General features: G+C 29.9%; 2 protein-coding genes across 2 annotated transcripts; one reads left to right on the top strand and one right to left on the bottom strand.

Annotated features, from left to right (window-relative positions):
• The first annotated feature begins 2,787 nt into the window (after nucleotides 1-2,787).
• Nucleotides 2,788-10,286, top strand: LOC116767305 (kynurenine 3-monooxygenase). The gene is made up of 10 exons (XM_061527542.1): nucleotides 2,788-2,928; nucleotides 4,957-5,026; nucleotides 5,266-5,459; nucleotides 7,145-7,193; nucleotides 7,548-7,635; nucleotides 8,149-8,320; nucleotides 8,630-8,881; nucleotides 9,175-9,405; nucleotides 9,642-9,803; nucleotides 9,895-10,286. Exons 1-10 carry the CDS (start codon nucleotides 2,875-2,877, stop codon nucleotides 9,961-9,963), a joined length of 1,341 nt encoding a protein of 446 aa, XP_061383526.1. The 5' UTR covers nucleotides 2,788-2,874; the 3' UTR covers nucleotides 9,964-10,286.
• A 1,404-nt stretch (nucleotides 10,287-11,690) lies between these two features.
• LOC133320172 (uncharacterized) lies at nucleotides 11,691-14,226 on the bottom strand. Its single transcript, XM_061527567.1, has 3 exons — nucleotides 13,447-14,226; nucleotides 12,784-13,377; nucleotides 11,691-11,714 (listed from the first exon to the last, which is right to left on the bottom strand). The coding sequence occupies exons 1-3, from the start codon at nucleotides 14,224-14,226 to the stop codon at nucleotides 11,691-11,693; spliced, it is 1,398 nt and encodes a 465-aa protein (XP_061383551.1).
• Between the last annotated feature and the right edge of the window lie 2,564 nt (nucleotides 14,227-16,790).

The raw sequence follows: 16,790 nt of genomic DNA, 5'->3' as shown, positions 1-16,790 counted from the left end.
CTGTGACCATATGAATGTCACGATGACTTGGCCTAATCATACTGTCTCTGAGAATTTGACGTGTAGAATTAGTGCTTGATTCAATTGCAGAAAATACAAAAGTTATATTCTATTAAGTAATGAATTTCATATATATAAAAAAACAATATTACTACAAAGAATGTTTTATATTGAACTGTTGGAATTTATATTGGATATGCAAAATTGTAGTAGCTTTGCTCTGTGATATTTTTTTATTACTTTGATAGCTACATCAATATAAAGGTTTTGTGAATACGTCCAGTATTTTAAAATGGAAATAGCATGAACCAGGCATGGATTAATATTCCGTAAATAACACGACACTTTTCAATTATCTTATATGGACCAAAAATCTTCGTGCATTTATTTCAATTTTTCACTTGAATTTAAAACGATTGATAAGAGGCCAATGATTTCCGTACTGCATTTACAGACGTGCTATTATTTTTTATTTTAGGCTGTTGTTCTTGTTAGGAATTTTTTTGAATTTAATTTTAATAATTTCGATGAATCTAAATAAAGTATGATGAAACATGTAAAAAATCAGTTATTCAAAAATATATAAAATTTTTGAAGGTCACAAACGAGTTTAGAAACGATATTTTTTTTTAAATTATATCATCCGGAACACTAGACTGAAAGAAATAAAAAAAGTAATCGTTATTATGTCAATTTCTAAAATTTTTTTTATTTAATTTAAAATAATCGTCCTACATGATGAGGTTTCAAACAATATAGATCTAATATAAGCTCAATTTATTTTTTTATTGAAAATTTTAATGCACTCACTGCACTTAAAAAATGCACTTCGCGGTATGTACAAGGGGATTGAAATTATGATGAATCTTTATTAATAAAATTGCTTGTAGAAAGCAACACCATCCTAGTTAATAATTTGATCAAAATTTTTTCTTTCAAAACCTGCTTTGCTTGTTTCTGGCACGCGCCAAATAACGAGAAAAAACCTATTAAAAAAAATTATCATAAATTATTGAATATAAAGTTCTACAATTTAAATGTTAAATTTAAACCTTTGAATTAAATCTAGTTATTAATTCAAATGTTTGGAAGGATATTTCCACAAGAAATATGTATAACTATTTCATAATATGTGTGCCATAACATAATGAATAACTCATTACACTAACGATAACGTCCATGTATAATTTCTCATTGATAATTCAACATAGAGGTTTTCTTGTAGGTACCAAAAGGTTATTGTTATTAATAAATGTTACGTAATTGTACCTTGATAATATTATTTTCACTATGACATTAAAGAGTTATATCGTATGTATTGGATTGTAATTATTATGTTAAAATACCTATTTATTTCAATGAAACTAAGCTTTTCGGATATTGCTACGTGTTTTTATTGTTCGACACCTATATAATCCTGACGTTTCGGTTCCATTGCAGCAATAGTGATCACACGCAGACGAGATGAAATTGACTATTTTTCTATTGTTATATTCGTCCAACGTACGCTTTCGTAAGTGATCGAAATTTATTTCATTAATGTTTTGATCACACCTTCACACAGTATTTCATTTAGATTTTAGATTATTTATACTCAGTGTGAGTTTGATTCATTATTACAGTCACTCTTTTATCGTTAACGTGATGTTAGTGTTATGGGGATAAAATTATGCAACTTATACAAGATAATGGCATCGCATTGATATCCTATATTATATTTATTTGTGACGTATTAAAGGTTTAATAGGAACATGAATATAATTTATGTGAATAAATAAACAACAGTAAATAAATGTAAATAAATTGCCATATTAAAAACTTGAATAACGCTTGTTAATTTGTTGACTTTTAGTATGTCTGTTTACTAACTCGTGAATGCGAAGTCATATATATATATATATTTGGTGTTCATTAATTATTGTGACAAACTCTTTACAGGATACAATATTTATTACTTTTGTCTAATAATTCCGCGGTTTCGTTTTTGTCTTTTAAATTATTTTTCATATCCCAGTATTTTTATTTTTACAATTATTTTTGGTTTTTACTCAGGATTAAGCTGATTTATATTGACTAACCTTGTAATCACTTTTATCAAAACGCTTACGATTTTGTGTTATAAGTATATTTAATATTACGCTTTGTATGTTATGAAGTAATTAAAATAATGTATAATAAATTTAATTACTGTATTTTTATTTGTGTTTTTAATTAATATTATTACGAAAATGTTGTATGAAAACAAATACATATATAAATATATTATGTTTTAATCCGTTTATTTTGATTAAATGACACGTGATATCTGTAACTAAATACTTCGGCCTCTATGAAGTATTCAGGGGTATTGTTGACAATTAAAAAAATATTATACGTACTTACCGTATGTGTATCGGGTTTCAAACTGTAGGAAGATGAAACATAATCTATAACTATAATATCAAAATCGATACAGAGTATAAATTAATGTAATCTATTCTTCTTATTGTGATTTCTGTTAAAAATAAGGTAAAGAAAAGCTTGCTACAAATTTTAAGAAATTGTAAAGTTTTCTCATTTAATTACATATTAAAAAATTTAATTAGCACTCTTAAAATAATTAGAAAATTATTTCGTGATGTTCATCATATTACGGACATAATAATTTTTCTACGTATATAGAAGCCTCTTCGCTAACCGTAGGCTTTTTGATAAAAAAATAATAACGTAAATGAAGAAACCAGGGTCACTATATCGAGAAAATCGTTAATTATAAAATAGTCGATATCAAACCCCGATGGCGCCAAACTCTGGCTAGTTGTGTCTTGGACGACGAGACATAAACACGGTATATAGTCTATAAAAATTGTTAACGTTCATTTTATTTGAATCGAAATGACAGCAAATGGGAATAATAAATTAAACGTTGCAGTGGTGGGTGGAGGATTAGTAAGTATTATTATTTATTAAGCCAATGTATATTTTTATCCTTTGAACAGTTTAAAATAAGGCCCTATTTATAATCGTCATTATTGCATAACCTTTCGTAAAGATCCGAAAGTTAAAATTTTAATTAACAGATTAAAGTTTTTTTTATCTTTGATGCGGTTGATTGTAAAATGAGTTTTTTTTAATATTTCATTATAATGACTTTACTTTTTTATCATTTTATTTAATATGTATTATTTTTAGTTTTAATTATGAATTTATTAATTATAGTTAATATAATCTTTTTATATCAAACGTTTTTTTTATTATTATTACTTTTTTATTTCATATACGTAAATTGGATAAAAAATACTTAAGCCTATAAAAATCTATCGATGATGTTCTATAACCACTAATTCCTTTCGGGGTTAATTAAATTGACCTCATTCTAAATATTAAATTACTGAGTATAAATGGACGTGTACCTGTAAAAAAAAATAGTCTTTCGTTTAAAAATCTACATATATTATAAATTATATTTAATATTAGATCTTAGTATATAATAAAATATTCGTATTTTTAACACGTTTAGTAAATCATTGTAAGCAGAATGTATTTTAATTGAGTTAAAAATAGATCGTGCAAAATAATAATAATAAAAAAAGATTTTTATATTATTACATCTTACATATAAAAGGTCACCACATTATTGTACTCATTTTTAAAATACAGTTTTGAACGAAATTTAAGACTTGTAAAAGCTCTTTTTTTGTAAGTTTTTTCTCAACAAAAAAAAACCGATTTAGCTATCAATTTGAAAACTATTAAATTTCAGAGGGTTGCAATCCTAGTAGTATACACGTTGGAACGTTTCGAATTTTATCATTTGAGTCTATGCAACGGGTTCTATATTAAAATGATATGATTGACATTTAAAAAAAAATTGTCATGGCGTAAGAGGTACGGAAATGTCAAAAGGTCGGTCAACTCTCATACGTGCTCATACCAGTAAATGATTTCAAAAATTTGTGATTTATTTCACTTTATTTATATATTTACGATACAATAATAGATCCGAAATTTTATTGTCAAGTGAAACCAAATAATTTAATGCTTTATTTAGTAAAAATTAATTATAAATCAGTAATTTTTAAATTATACCGTTTATTGATTTTTCATATGTTCAAAAATGTTCAGTCAACTGAGAACGAAACTTAATTTTAAGCTGAACCTTATATTTTTAGGAATAAAGGTGTAAACCGAACTGTATGCTGTTATTCAAGTATTTTTACCATTTAAAAAAAAAAATTAAACAAAGAAAATTATATTATAGCCAGTCTGTATGCTTAGGACAAGTTTGGGACGTCGCGTCTTATTAATAGTTGTTGTTAATATTATAAGTGAAGATTTATAAATGAAAAATAGTAAACGCTTCGTCTGCAGTGTGATGATGCATGTATGTGTGTGTGTTTTGTTTTTTTTTTTCAATTCAAATTCTATTAGTTATTAAATATATTAAAAGTGGTAATAATGGGAACACTGAATGAATTGAATATACTGAAATTTCTGGTTTAAATGTACTTACTTCGGTGTGGTCATAATAAAGACATAAATCAAAATTATAAACCCAATTAAAGGTCTAATAGACTTAATAATTTATCTCTTTTTAATTTTCCTAATGTATTAGTTACTTTTGTTTGTTTTGTTATTTTTATACCCATCAATCAAAGGACTTTGAAATACAACATGATCATACTTTGAGATTTAATTATGAAAGCCCTTCGTTTTGTTGTCCTAATTTCTAGGTTTCAAAAAAGATATAATATTGTGTTTGCATTAAATAATGTTTAAAACACATACATCCCTTTACTGGCACCGTTTTCGAGTTAGTGTTTAATTTTTTTTTGTCACTTTTCCATTATAAACAAAAACTACTTAGAAGTACAAAAATATCGTTATTAAATTAATGATTTCTTTTTAATTTGTAATAATATAATGATATTCAAGTTTTTTTTTACACAGAACGTAATTGACGGTTTTGTATTTCAGGTTGGATCACTTGAAGCCCTGTATTTGGCGCAAAGAGGCCATCGAGTGTCCTTATACGAATACCGCGAAGGTAAGCTGGTTACCGTAATATAATTTATTTTATAAGGAAATTATTATTTTCAATAACTTGATATAAAAAATATAAACACACAGATAAGACACTTTGCGGTTATAATTAGATAGGAGTTGTTTACTAAAGGTAAACAAAGTAGTAGGTATATTTAGGTCAAGTCAATTCTGATCATCAAGATTAAGTTTAAATGGAAATCTGGTTTTACTTAACTTTTGATTAAATGTTTTATTTTATAGATATAAGAAAAACTCCCCAAGTTCGGGGGCGTTCAATAAACTTAGCTCTATCGGTGCGAGGACGCCAGGCATTGAAAGGCGTGGGCTTGGAAGACCAGATGGTTCATGAGCATGGTATACCCATGAGAGCAAGAATGATCCACAGACTTGACGGTTCCACATACTCCATGCCTTACGACGCTAGAACCAACCAGGTAATAAAAGTATTTATTGCGGTTTATTTCGTTATTATTTTATCTGTTATCATTTTTGCTGTTATAATGAGATCTAAGACTTTCGCGAGTATTATTCATTTAAATGAAACTAATATATTTTCGGATTTAATACGCGGATTTTATTATTTTTAAAACTACATACTCCCGACGTTTCGGTTACTTTTCAGCAACCGTGATCACGGGCAGACGAGATGTGAATCCGTAGTTTTAAAAATAATAAAATCCGCGTAGTATATCCGAAAATATATTAGTTTCATTAAAATTTTTGTTGTTGTGGAATAGTGAAAGATTAATTAGTGTGCCTTCTTTGTGTTGTTAAATGGTTCATCTTGACTGAGAATAAATAAATTATAAATATTAAATTAAAAAATGTAAAAAAATTAGCAATTATCAACCTTTCTATTGTATTTAAATACAATGAAGTCAATTTGGGTTTGAGAAAAAATCAAAACTGCTTTTTTACGTGTTGCAATTTAATTGGTAGTTTAAAAAAAATATTTTTTTTTTCCATTTATATTTAATAGATTTCCTTGGCACAATAATTTCTTTTGTTCACTTACTTATAAAGTATTTGCATGACATTTAAATTATTTAAGAGGCAAATGAGCAGATTATATATATATAGTTTACTGTTAAAGTGGTCTGGGCAAAAAAAGTAGTGTTGGAATTATGGTGAAGAACATATCGATTTACTTGATGATTAAGGCTTTATTTAGCCTTTAAATCAAATAAAGAAATATTAAAAATTTAATATACGCCCGTAATAAAATTCATCCGGGTATGCAAGATTCTAGACCGTATCAGAATATGGGATCATCGAAAACCAGAGCTGTCAGGTGTTATATGACACTTGACTTAATAGAAATATTTTATACCCTGGGTACATCGTACTAGAGGTAAAAAAATTTACTTTTGGACCCACTTATCCTCTTTAGGGTAAAGATGGCCCAAAGTCTCATATTGGATGAAGCAAAAGAATTACGAGTGTCCTTCTAACATTATAAATGCAAAAGTTTGATTGGATCATGGGATTAATGGGTATATGCATGTTTATTTCTCTTCCACGCAAAAATTACTGAATGGATTTTGATGAAACTTTTTGGTGATGTGTTATTATACTATATTTTATCTTTATATTATATTATATCATTAGATCAGGTTTTATGTGCGTATATACTGAGCGTTAAGGAACAAAAGTGATACATTGATGGTATTATACGTGTAATGTTTTCGTCAGAAAGGTTAAGTTCTAAGTCTATCTATTAAATTTTCATTTGAAAACTAAAGTGGTATTTCGGTATAAATTGAAATTCATCCTTTCAATTGCACTATTTTCGATATATTCTTGTGAGAGAATTTTTCTTGTGTATCTTTTACACAGATGACATCGGTTGGTTATAGGAAGGTTTAAGTCATACTATAATTTAAACAATATAATTGCTGTTTGTGTGAAAATTTTACAATTTAACATTAATTAAAGTTAAAAATCCCTTCCTTGTTATAACTATGAGACTCTCCATTATTATGGTACTTTGAAATAAACTTCTTTATCATTTTATTGTGTATTTGAATCAAAAGTGTTTTCATCTTTCATTTAAATTACGTTTTAAAGAAACTGAAATCACATAGAAGCTTTCTTATATTTGATTAATATTTGTTTGCAGTGCATATATTCAGTTGGTCGGAATTATTTAAACGGACTGCTTTTGAAAGGTGAGTAAATTTTCTTATTTTATAACAAGAACAAGTACAAACCTTTTATACGTTTGAGTAATGTCTCTAATATTACAGTGAAATATATTATGCTTGTTTCTAAATTATTGTTATTATTACGATTGTATTTTATATATATTGCTTTTAAATATCCACAGGAGTAATGCTTTGAATTTAAACAGTTAACTTTACGAGATAAAAATTCCTTGTGATGAACGTAGTTGGTTATAAGTCATGCTGTATCGATGTTATTTGATTTATGCATTGTCTTGTGTCTTAACATTTCGTGTTATTCTACATTCTTTCTGAATTTTTTTTGTTTTTATTCTATATTTTTATTGTTATTTCTTTTAGAGTCAGAGAAATACGACAACGTGCAAAAATTCTTCAACTACAAATTAATACAAACTAACTTGAAGAACGGATCGCTGACATTTACAAAGTAATATATTTATTTACTATGTCATATATTGTATTTTTGTTATATTTATGTCGGAATTGATGTTATTTCCATTGTTGATACAATAATTATAATATGTATATAATAAATTAATGACTATGGAACATTTTTTAGTAATAGTGACATTATACAATATATAGGTTATTTTAATAACTATTTTATTCGTAAATATTTTTTTTTTAATTTACATTCAAAGAACTTTAATTAAAATTACTTCATTTTTATGAAACAATGTCTACAATAGAAATTACTTTCGTTGTATTGCGTTGGATAAGACTTGGTAAGCTGACGGGTAAAAAAGTCGCAGAAAATTTTAAAGGAATTATTAGTTACGATGAGCTATTAAAAATTGTTGAATGTATACGTTTAGATGCAAATATTCATAATGAAACCGGGCTGAAGGAACATAATTTTGACCAATCTATATAATCTCTGGCTGTCTAGTTCTCTGTAATAGCAGTTGGTAAGAATAAAATAACGTGATTATATCTACAGCACCGCTACTAGAGAGACAGTGGAAGTGAACGCGGATCTGATCATCGGTGCTGATGGTGCTTTCTCGGCTGTACGCAAGGAGATGATGAAGCAGCCGCTGTTTAACTTCAGCCAGGAGTACATTGAACACGGATACTTGGAACTGTGCATCCCACCAGGAAGCGATGATGGTGTAAGTTAATCTTCATGCGTCATGATTAATACGTTTGGTTATTGGAGATAATTATCACTATAACTTCTACTTTTTGGTACATCTTGGAATCAAACTCCTACTGGGAGAAATTTTAAAATAATTATTGTACAGCACGCATGTTGCGTATTATGTTAAACACCTAAATCTTTAAGACTTGGGTGGGAGATGAAAGGGAGTAAGTGTGGTAGTTCATTGACTGACGCAAGCGATGAAGAAGGATATCGCGGGAAGAAACCACAAGAACTAAACGAATTCAAATCATTTATACTTATAGAATTTTCTTTACAGTTTCAAATGCCACCAAATTACTTACATATTTGGCCAAGAGGACAATTCATGATGATCGCTCTCCCAAATCAAGATTGCTCTTGGACGGTTACACTTTTTATGCCTTTCAAGAATTTTAAAAATATTAATTCCGAAGAAGTTCTTATAGAATTCTTTGAGAAATACTTTCCGGATTCAATACCATTGATAGGAAAGAAGAAATTAATAGAAGATTTTTTCGCTGGTTCCCCTTCACCACTCGTTTCCGTGAAAGTAAGTAAAAGCCGTACGGTTAGTTATATGAAAATATTATACGTATGTATATTTAATTAAAATAAAGTTTTGAGCATCTACTATTTCCTAACTCGCTTATATTACTTTATAACTATTAAGTTCATTATAAAACTTCTTGTCAACGATTTTGCAGTCTCATACAACATTACTAATTTGTAATTATTAGAATTATAGCACTTTTATGTTTGGAGTGAAATTATTATTAAGTCACCTCAATTTTTTTTCTATCTATCGCATGTCACATTACATCATATATTACTTTAATGTTTCAGTGTCGCCCGTATCACGTTAAAGACAAGGCCCTTATTATTGGAGATGCGGCTCACGCTGTTGTTCCTTTTTATGGACAAGGCATGAACGCTGGCTTCGAAGACTGCACTCTACTAGATCAACTGTTCAAGAAACACAACGACCATCTCGCTAGCATTCTTGAAGAGTTCTCTACTATGAGATGGCGTGATACCTTCGCAATTAGCGATCTTGCTATGTATAATTATATAGAGGTGCGGCATTATCACAATACTTTAAGATAAAAAATAATAATAATACAATATAAATAAAATACTGCAAATAATATTTTATTATTTATCAAAAGTTATTACGATTTTTCTTATTTTAAAATTACTTATATACATTTTTAATCTATGGCAACTCCTTTTAGATTATGTTATAATAGGGAGTTGGTTTTTTGATATTTACGTTAAATGTCACTGACGGTATGTTGATAATTTTTTTTCAGATGCGTGATTTAGTTAACCGTCCTTCGTATAAACTACGCAAAGCATTAGACGACTTTTTGTTTTGGCTGATGCCGGATACCTGGGTGCCTCTTTACAACTCTGTCACATTTACGTCTATGCCTTACAATCAGTGCGTCAAAAATCGGACTTGGCAAAATAAGGTAAAATTGTGTTTTGTATTTGAACATATTGATTATATCTTATTCAAATTTTAAATTATTTTCATTGTCTTTTAATTGATTTTTATTGCAGGTACTGACAGTGGTTATACTTTTCGTCTGTCTCTTAGTATTCTTATTTTTGATATATACCAGAAAGTAAAGGAATGATTTAAGGAGATAATTTTTAGTATTAGGTTAAATAGAAATAAGAGTAGATATTGTTCATATAATTGTACTTTAAAAAAAACTTAAGATATATATTTTTTTTGTAATTTATTAAGCAATAATTGCATTCCAATGACAGCACTTCCAATTATTCACGAGTTAGTCTCGATTCGTTATCAATATTATTGATGCAAATAGATTTCCACGCATCTTTTATCATTACTTTTTAATAAAAAAATGTTTGCCTAAAATTAAAAATCAAATATTTTTTATTTTAAGTAACTAGGTTATTGTTTTAATAAAATATATTTAAATGCATTCTTGTATTTTCTTAATTCTTTTGTATTCAAAATGTATAACAATTTATCAATTTTATAAGTAAATGTTAGTTTTATAATATTGTGGATCATCTTAGTAGATTCATGATAAAATTTGATATATACATTTATAGTAAAAACCGTTATTATGTTTATAATTAAAAGATTATGGAGTTCATTATTTTTAAGACCTGACTAATTAAAATAGATAATTTGTTTTAATATTATATACTTTTTCCTTTTTTTTTATGTTACGCCTTTTATATAAAAACCGAGAACACTTAACTCGCACACTTATTCACAGTTAGTTCTTTGAGTGAAGCGAGCGAAGAGAGCGGAAGGTAAACTCAATACTTGGGCATTCATCCACGGAGATGATCTCGGCAACCGAATGTCCGATCGAGTCCATATTTTTTTTGTACGGTGCCCACTTATCAGGGTGGTGTTTGAAAATATTATATTAAATCGAACAAACAATTTCAACTTTAGGGCCAGGAAACGGAAGCTATGTCCAAAAAAAGGGCTCGATAGGTACCGAAACGCTGAGGTCGCTTCACTCAACTTGCACTGAGAGCTTTTTTATCAAATGAAGTAAGGAAAATACTAAGGTTCATCTCTTAGTGTGTAATATACAGTATTGGATGTTTCCTTTAATATGTTATTTTAGATTTTAACAATAAAGACTTGTGTATGAGACGAAACCTCTTAGCATTCAATGGAATCACCGTGCGGCTGCCGGGTCCATCGCGATGCAGGGAGACGAGCTTCAGCAGTGCCAGGGACTTGCGACCCAGGTGTAGGTTCAAGGGGTCCCTATCTAACGCTCGTTAAAAGCTCACCTCCACCGTCCAAGCTCCTCCCCCTACCTAACCAAATTTGATAAGAACCTACTAGGGCTGCCTTCGAAGTACGTTCCAAGAATGAATTGATATTAGTTCTGGACAGGCCCAAGTCTTTTAATAGGTTGTAGAGAGATTTTGCCGTTATACCTCTCGCTCCCACTTCTACCGCGTACAAATCCACTACGAAGCTATTTCAAATGAGTTCGTTTGTGAGCTCGTAATATTTATGGACCTTGATGGCATGGTCTTTGGGGATGTTCGTTTCCCAAGGATCCGTAAGCTCTATAATCACAACGCGCTTAAAAAAATATGTCTGGTTTGGAGGCCGACTCACAAATATCCTCTGGGATTTTGTATTGTTTCTCATATAATTCATATTACATGCTGAAATTAGTTTGGCCATTAGTGGCTTGGAAAGGTGAAAAGGGCCATTAGAAATGATAATAAATGGTATTCATGAATTTCCATGTCCTAATTCCTTCATCGATACCATATCGTGTAATATAATTTCCACTGAGTGTTCCTTTATTGCAATATCCATTAAACGTTACTTATGTATTTTTTCACCAGGCGTTAGTTAAAAATACCTGTAACGTTTTGTATAATTTTATTATTATTACTCAATTAGTTTTCATACATTTTAAACTTTAATTAACAAATACATATTCATACAATTCATCCCATAAAAGATACAAGTATAAATATATTGTGAGGCGAAATGGATAGTTTTTACAGAATTAATGAAAAATTATTTACTTAATTGTACTGTTGCAGTACAAAGATTCAAAATTTTCTTTTTAAGATTTTGGGTTTTACAATAGTTATAAAATCACTTGTTATGAAGAAACAGCCTCATGCATATCTATACATTTCTAATAGTAATGGGAAAGCAAATCAGCTTCACTTAAAAAAAAAAAAACATAAATGTGAAAATATTCTAGACGTGACAATATTAACATCATATTTAAATTACAAAAATAAAATAGAGATTTTCGGATGTCTTACGCGTCTTTTATGATTTTAATCCTACATAATCCCGACGTTCCTTTGCAGCGATCGTGACCACCATCAGACGAGATGAAAAACGTTGCTAGTATGTAGTTTTTAAATAATTAACGTGTAGTATATCCGAGAATCTTAGTTTTATTTAAATAAATACACTTGAAAGTCTTAGATATCAAAAATAAAATACTTCGTCTTAATTAACCTCATTATAGATTTTTTTATTTTAATTCTATCATATTTAGTGTGATTTAGTGTGATTTCGTCTTTTTCTTCATAAAACTGTCAATGTAAGTGATTAATTTCTATGACGTAAACAATGAAAGAAATGATGTAACCTACAAACAATACAGTAAAAGGAACTTTCAAGTCTGATAACGAGAAAGGTGTGAATTCTGTAAATATATTTATTTTATGGTATATATCTTCTGTGTGTTTTAATAACAATCCGGATTCAAAATGGTACCATGCATAGCGCTGGAATTTATTTAGCAATGGAAATCCTCTGTTGCTAACAATTATGTATAAAAAGTCGCCTGTTCCAAAGAGCAATCTCTCCAATATGGGATGACCAAACTTATCAAGATATTTATAGTCCCTTCTATAATGTGTGGGTTCACTAACAAGAGTATATAGGTCTTCATTTTTTGTTACCGCATCTAATGCTGTATCATCATAAGAACAATCTCCCTCGCTTGTCGTCGGTAATGTAATGTTGTAAGCAAGTTTGAACCACTGTCGGAATTTGATGCTTATACAAGGTTTCAAAGGCGATGAAAATAATTTTTCCGGTTTTATAATAACACCTCTTTTATCTGGAGCAGTTATAAGTGTGTATAGGGCTGTATTGTAAAAATTTACTATAAAAAATGAGAACCAAATCCAGGTAAGTAGCAGTACTCTCAATTTTCGGATTTTAATTAGTTCTTTATCTGGGCTGTTGTGTAGATATCCCCATATTCTTAGGATGACGTATTTTTTATTTATTTTTCCAATTGACAACTTGTATATTATTAATAAAAAAATAGTAACAGAACTATATGATAATGCTATTAAAGCCCAAGTTGTCGTCCCAAACTCTTGAATCAATTTCCTCCACTCTTCTTCGTGACGAACAGCGGTGTAAACATTAATGTTACCATAGCAGTAACCCCATATGAAATCGTAACAGTCAGATCCTTTTTTCGTAGACTTATATCCGCCGATGCTGAACCCTAATGGATATTTTGGTAGATGTTGTAAAAGACTCTTAGATGTCGCACAGTCTTCTGTAATATTTTTGTAATAATATTTTCTATTAACCACAGATATATAATTAAATCTAAATTTTTCTTTCTCGGCAATATTGTTTAACATATACTGTTCTATTCCTGTTAAGGCAACTCCACCATGACGGAATTTTTTATTCATTTTAAAAATAACATTTGGTGGGTTTTCTCTGGATAATACAGCGAGAGGACAGGGTCGTAATAGATCTTCCATTTCATTTTCATTTAATTCATTATGAATGAAACCTTTGCAATCATCTATTTTAATAACATTCTCATCAACATGTCCACATCGATTATTTTCAAAGGGGTTATATGTATATATTAATGTTTTGTCCGTCGTTTCTGAGGTTATAACATGCACATGGTAAATATTAAATTTAGCCAAAACTTTAAAAAGATCAAGATGTTGCATGTTTTCAAACTGACGTATTACAATAAAGAACCTTGCTACCGCATTCCATGCGAAGTCTTTGGACAGCTTATCAATGCTTCCAATAAAGTCGGTGACATTTTCCACTAAAATAATGTAGGCTTCAGATCGTAGGAGCCATTTTTGTGGTTTTGGAGTTCTCGTAATAAAACTGTAACAATTGGTTGCACTTAAATGTTCTATAATTTGATCTCCGTAATGTGACTGATGTAAAACTGTAAAATAATCTTGACATTCAACTTCTTGTTGTACAATTCTTAAGACACATTCTAATTTTACTGAGTTTAAATTGAATTGTAAGAGTCTATCTCTTATTGCGTATATACCCAAATTACTAGAAAAGACAGATTTTTCACATAATGTTACTAGAAGCAATATAGCAAAGGGTTTAGACATATTGAAGAGCCTTTGGAATTCTGAACCTTTTCCTGTAACTTTTACAATAGCTGTGAATTATTGATAATGACATACACGCCTTATTGGTGGGTATTTTTATATTGTCACATTGAGCATGATGAATGAATCTTTGATTACATATATTTTACATACTTCATACTCATTTATTTTTAGAGACTAAACATATTACAAATGTTATCGGGTTTAATATATAATTTTATATTGAATATTTTTATTCATTTCTCTTTAGACAATATTTTATATTGTCTCATTAATCTTTAAAGATTCTAAATACTTTAATTTTTTTTTATAAAATATATATAAGTAGTGGTTATACACAAATCTATTTGATTTTTAAAACTTTAAAATTGCTAACATATTAACATTCCTAATTATGTTTATTGCAGTCCATAACATTGGACACCTCTACGGTTGGGCAGTATAGTCTTCTTCTTCTTGGCAATTATCCCAGTTTTAGCCAGAGTCTGCCTTCCTGCTTAAACTCCTCCACTTTGCACGGTCTTTGATGATGTCAATATAGGCCTCAGGGATCGCATGCATCTTTGGATCGCAATGCCCACCAGATACATAGACGAGGCACGCAGTCAAAGGCCTTCTGCAGATCTCTCCTTTTTCCCTGTTTGCCTTCATCAAAGTTCTGATGGTAAAAATGGTGTCGAAGGTGCCCGATCCTGGCTGAAATCCATATTGATATTCTGAGACAGTACACTCTCGGAGGAGCCTGAGGTCGATCATGCGCTCAAAGAGCTTCATGGTGTGACTCATGATCTTAACGCCCCTATAACTACCACAATCTTGAACACTGTCCCTGCCTTTGTAAAGAGGGGTAATGTAGCTGTAACGCCACTGATGTGGCATAGTCCCAGAGTTCAAGAGGTGTTTGAAAGGTCTGTCAGTATGAGCACACCAAGAGACCCAATGATTTCCACGCTTCCACCGGAATATCGTCAGGTCTCACCACTTTCCGATTCTTCATGCGTCGAAGACAATTCCGAGTTTCGTCAGGTGTTATTGGGGCAATAAGTCCAAGATTACAAGGTGGCTCGGCTGGAAGACTGCATAGGTGCTAAGTATTTAGCAACTCCTTGAAGTAGCATCTTCATCTCTCCTTCACATAGGCATGATTACACAGCAGCGTGCCCTGGGAATCTTAGACGCAAAGACATTTTGCGATATCTTGCGTCGCTTTATCCGGGGCTCGTGCCAATTTGTAAATGAGCTTCTGCCCCTCTGCAGTTTCAAATGTGTGTAAGTGTTTATATAAAGCTAATAACAAGTCACTGTGGGCTCTGGCAACAGCCCTTTTACTGGCACGTTTCGCTACTATGTACTCAAGTCTGTCTTCAGAAGAGTTTTTTTGGCGCCACTCCTTAAAGGCAGGCTTCTTTTCACGAATCACCTCCTGCACTTCGTCATTCCACCACCATGCCCACTATCAATGACCCGTCCTCCCCTAGAAAGGCCTAGAACTCGTTTACCTACTGTGATAATGGCTGATTGGGCTCGATCCCAAATTTCCTGAGCATTATGATATGGAAAATTAATAATTGAAAAATACAAAGAGAAACCAAATGTATTCATTGTAAACTACGTGTTACGAAGTGTACATAAAAAATCATAAACCCACTCCTCCCAAAGTCGAACCTGATAAAAACCATTCTTTTACAGCATTGTAGAGCAAATTTTTCTGACTCATAAAATAATTCTAATTGTTACAATTAAATATAATTATAAAAAATATTTTGTATTCTGTTGTAATTATGTTACTTTCATATTACAATAGGCTGGGGCTAATAAAGCTATTATAGTTGAAAAGTTGTTTATAGAGTCCTTTATTTGTAATAAATAATGATAAATGTAGCAAAATGATTTTTAAATGAGATTCTACTTAAGAGCACAGTAGTGTTGTCCTTTGTTAATGAAATTTAATGTCAAAAAAGTGTCATAGGATTTAATTTCATTATATATGTATATTGGCAAAGGATATCGGATACATTGATGTTTCGCATATTTTTATTCCTGAGGCGCAATTGACAAGTAACATTTTTATAATCTTATGTCGTAAGCTGAATGTATGTTCAGCTATAAAAATGATATTTCAAGGAGAAAACACAAGTTTATATAGAATACGGCCATACAGACACGAAAATAATTTTGCTATTTTTTCAAATATATTTATTTTATTACTAGAAGTATATATCAGGCATATATACAATATAGTATGTTGTTATTTTTAAGCTCAAATTAAACTGTGCCATTCAGTTCTTCTGTCTTCTAAGTTTTCATATTTAATAGTTCATGTATTAAGAGTGATTTAGAAATATGGTATATTATATGTTAGATTTTCTATAAATTATTACAAGTATTTTTTTTACATTTTTTATATAAATTATAAATGCTTCAACCATGTGATTGAATGATATAACAAAATTATTTGAAAACTATTTTAGGCCTCTAGGATGTTGTGTTTGAACTTCTACTTGTTTCCATTAATCTTGATAGTCAACTTCCTCCTATCTGTGGGTCTGAATATTGTAATTATA

Source organism: Danaus plexippus (genome assembly GCF_018135715.1).
Source record: "Danaus plexippus chromosome 9 unlocalized genomic scaffold, MEX_DaPlex mxdp_26, whole genome shotgun sequence".
NCBI classification, from domain to species: Eukaryota; Metazoa; Arthropoda; class Insecta; order Lepidoptera; family Nymphalidae; genus Danaus; species Danaus plexippus.
Note: the sequence above shows the minus strand (reverse complement) of the source record. Positions and strands in the feature narration are given on the sequence as shown.

Bases quoted from the DNA above. Each gene is read 5' to 3' on its own strand.
- LOC116767305 (XM_061527542.1), top strand. From the start codon at position 2,875: ATGACAGCAAATGGGAATAATAAATTAAACGTTGCAGTGGTGGGTGGA. The intron at 2,929-4,956 runs GTAAGTATTATT...TTTGTATTTCAG, and splicing joins CAGTGGTGGGTGGAGGATTA to GTTGGATCACTTGAAGCCCT. The intron at 9,406-9,641 runs GTGCGGCATTAT...ATTTTTTTTCAG, and splicing joins CTATGTATAATTATATAGAG to ATGCGTGATTTAGTTAACCG.
- LOC133320172 (XM_061527567.1), bottom strand. From the start codon at position 14,226: ATGTCTAAACCCTTTGCTATATTGCTTCTAGTAACATTATGTGAAAAA. The intron at 13,378-13,446 runs AATTATATATCT...GCGACATCTAAG, and splicing joins AGAAAGAAAAATTTAGATTT to AGTCTTTTACAACATCTACC. The intron at 11,715-12,783 runs GTAACAAAAAAT...AAAACGTTACAG, and splicing joins ATGATACAGCATTAGATGCG to GTATTTTTAACTAACGCCTG.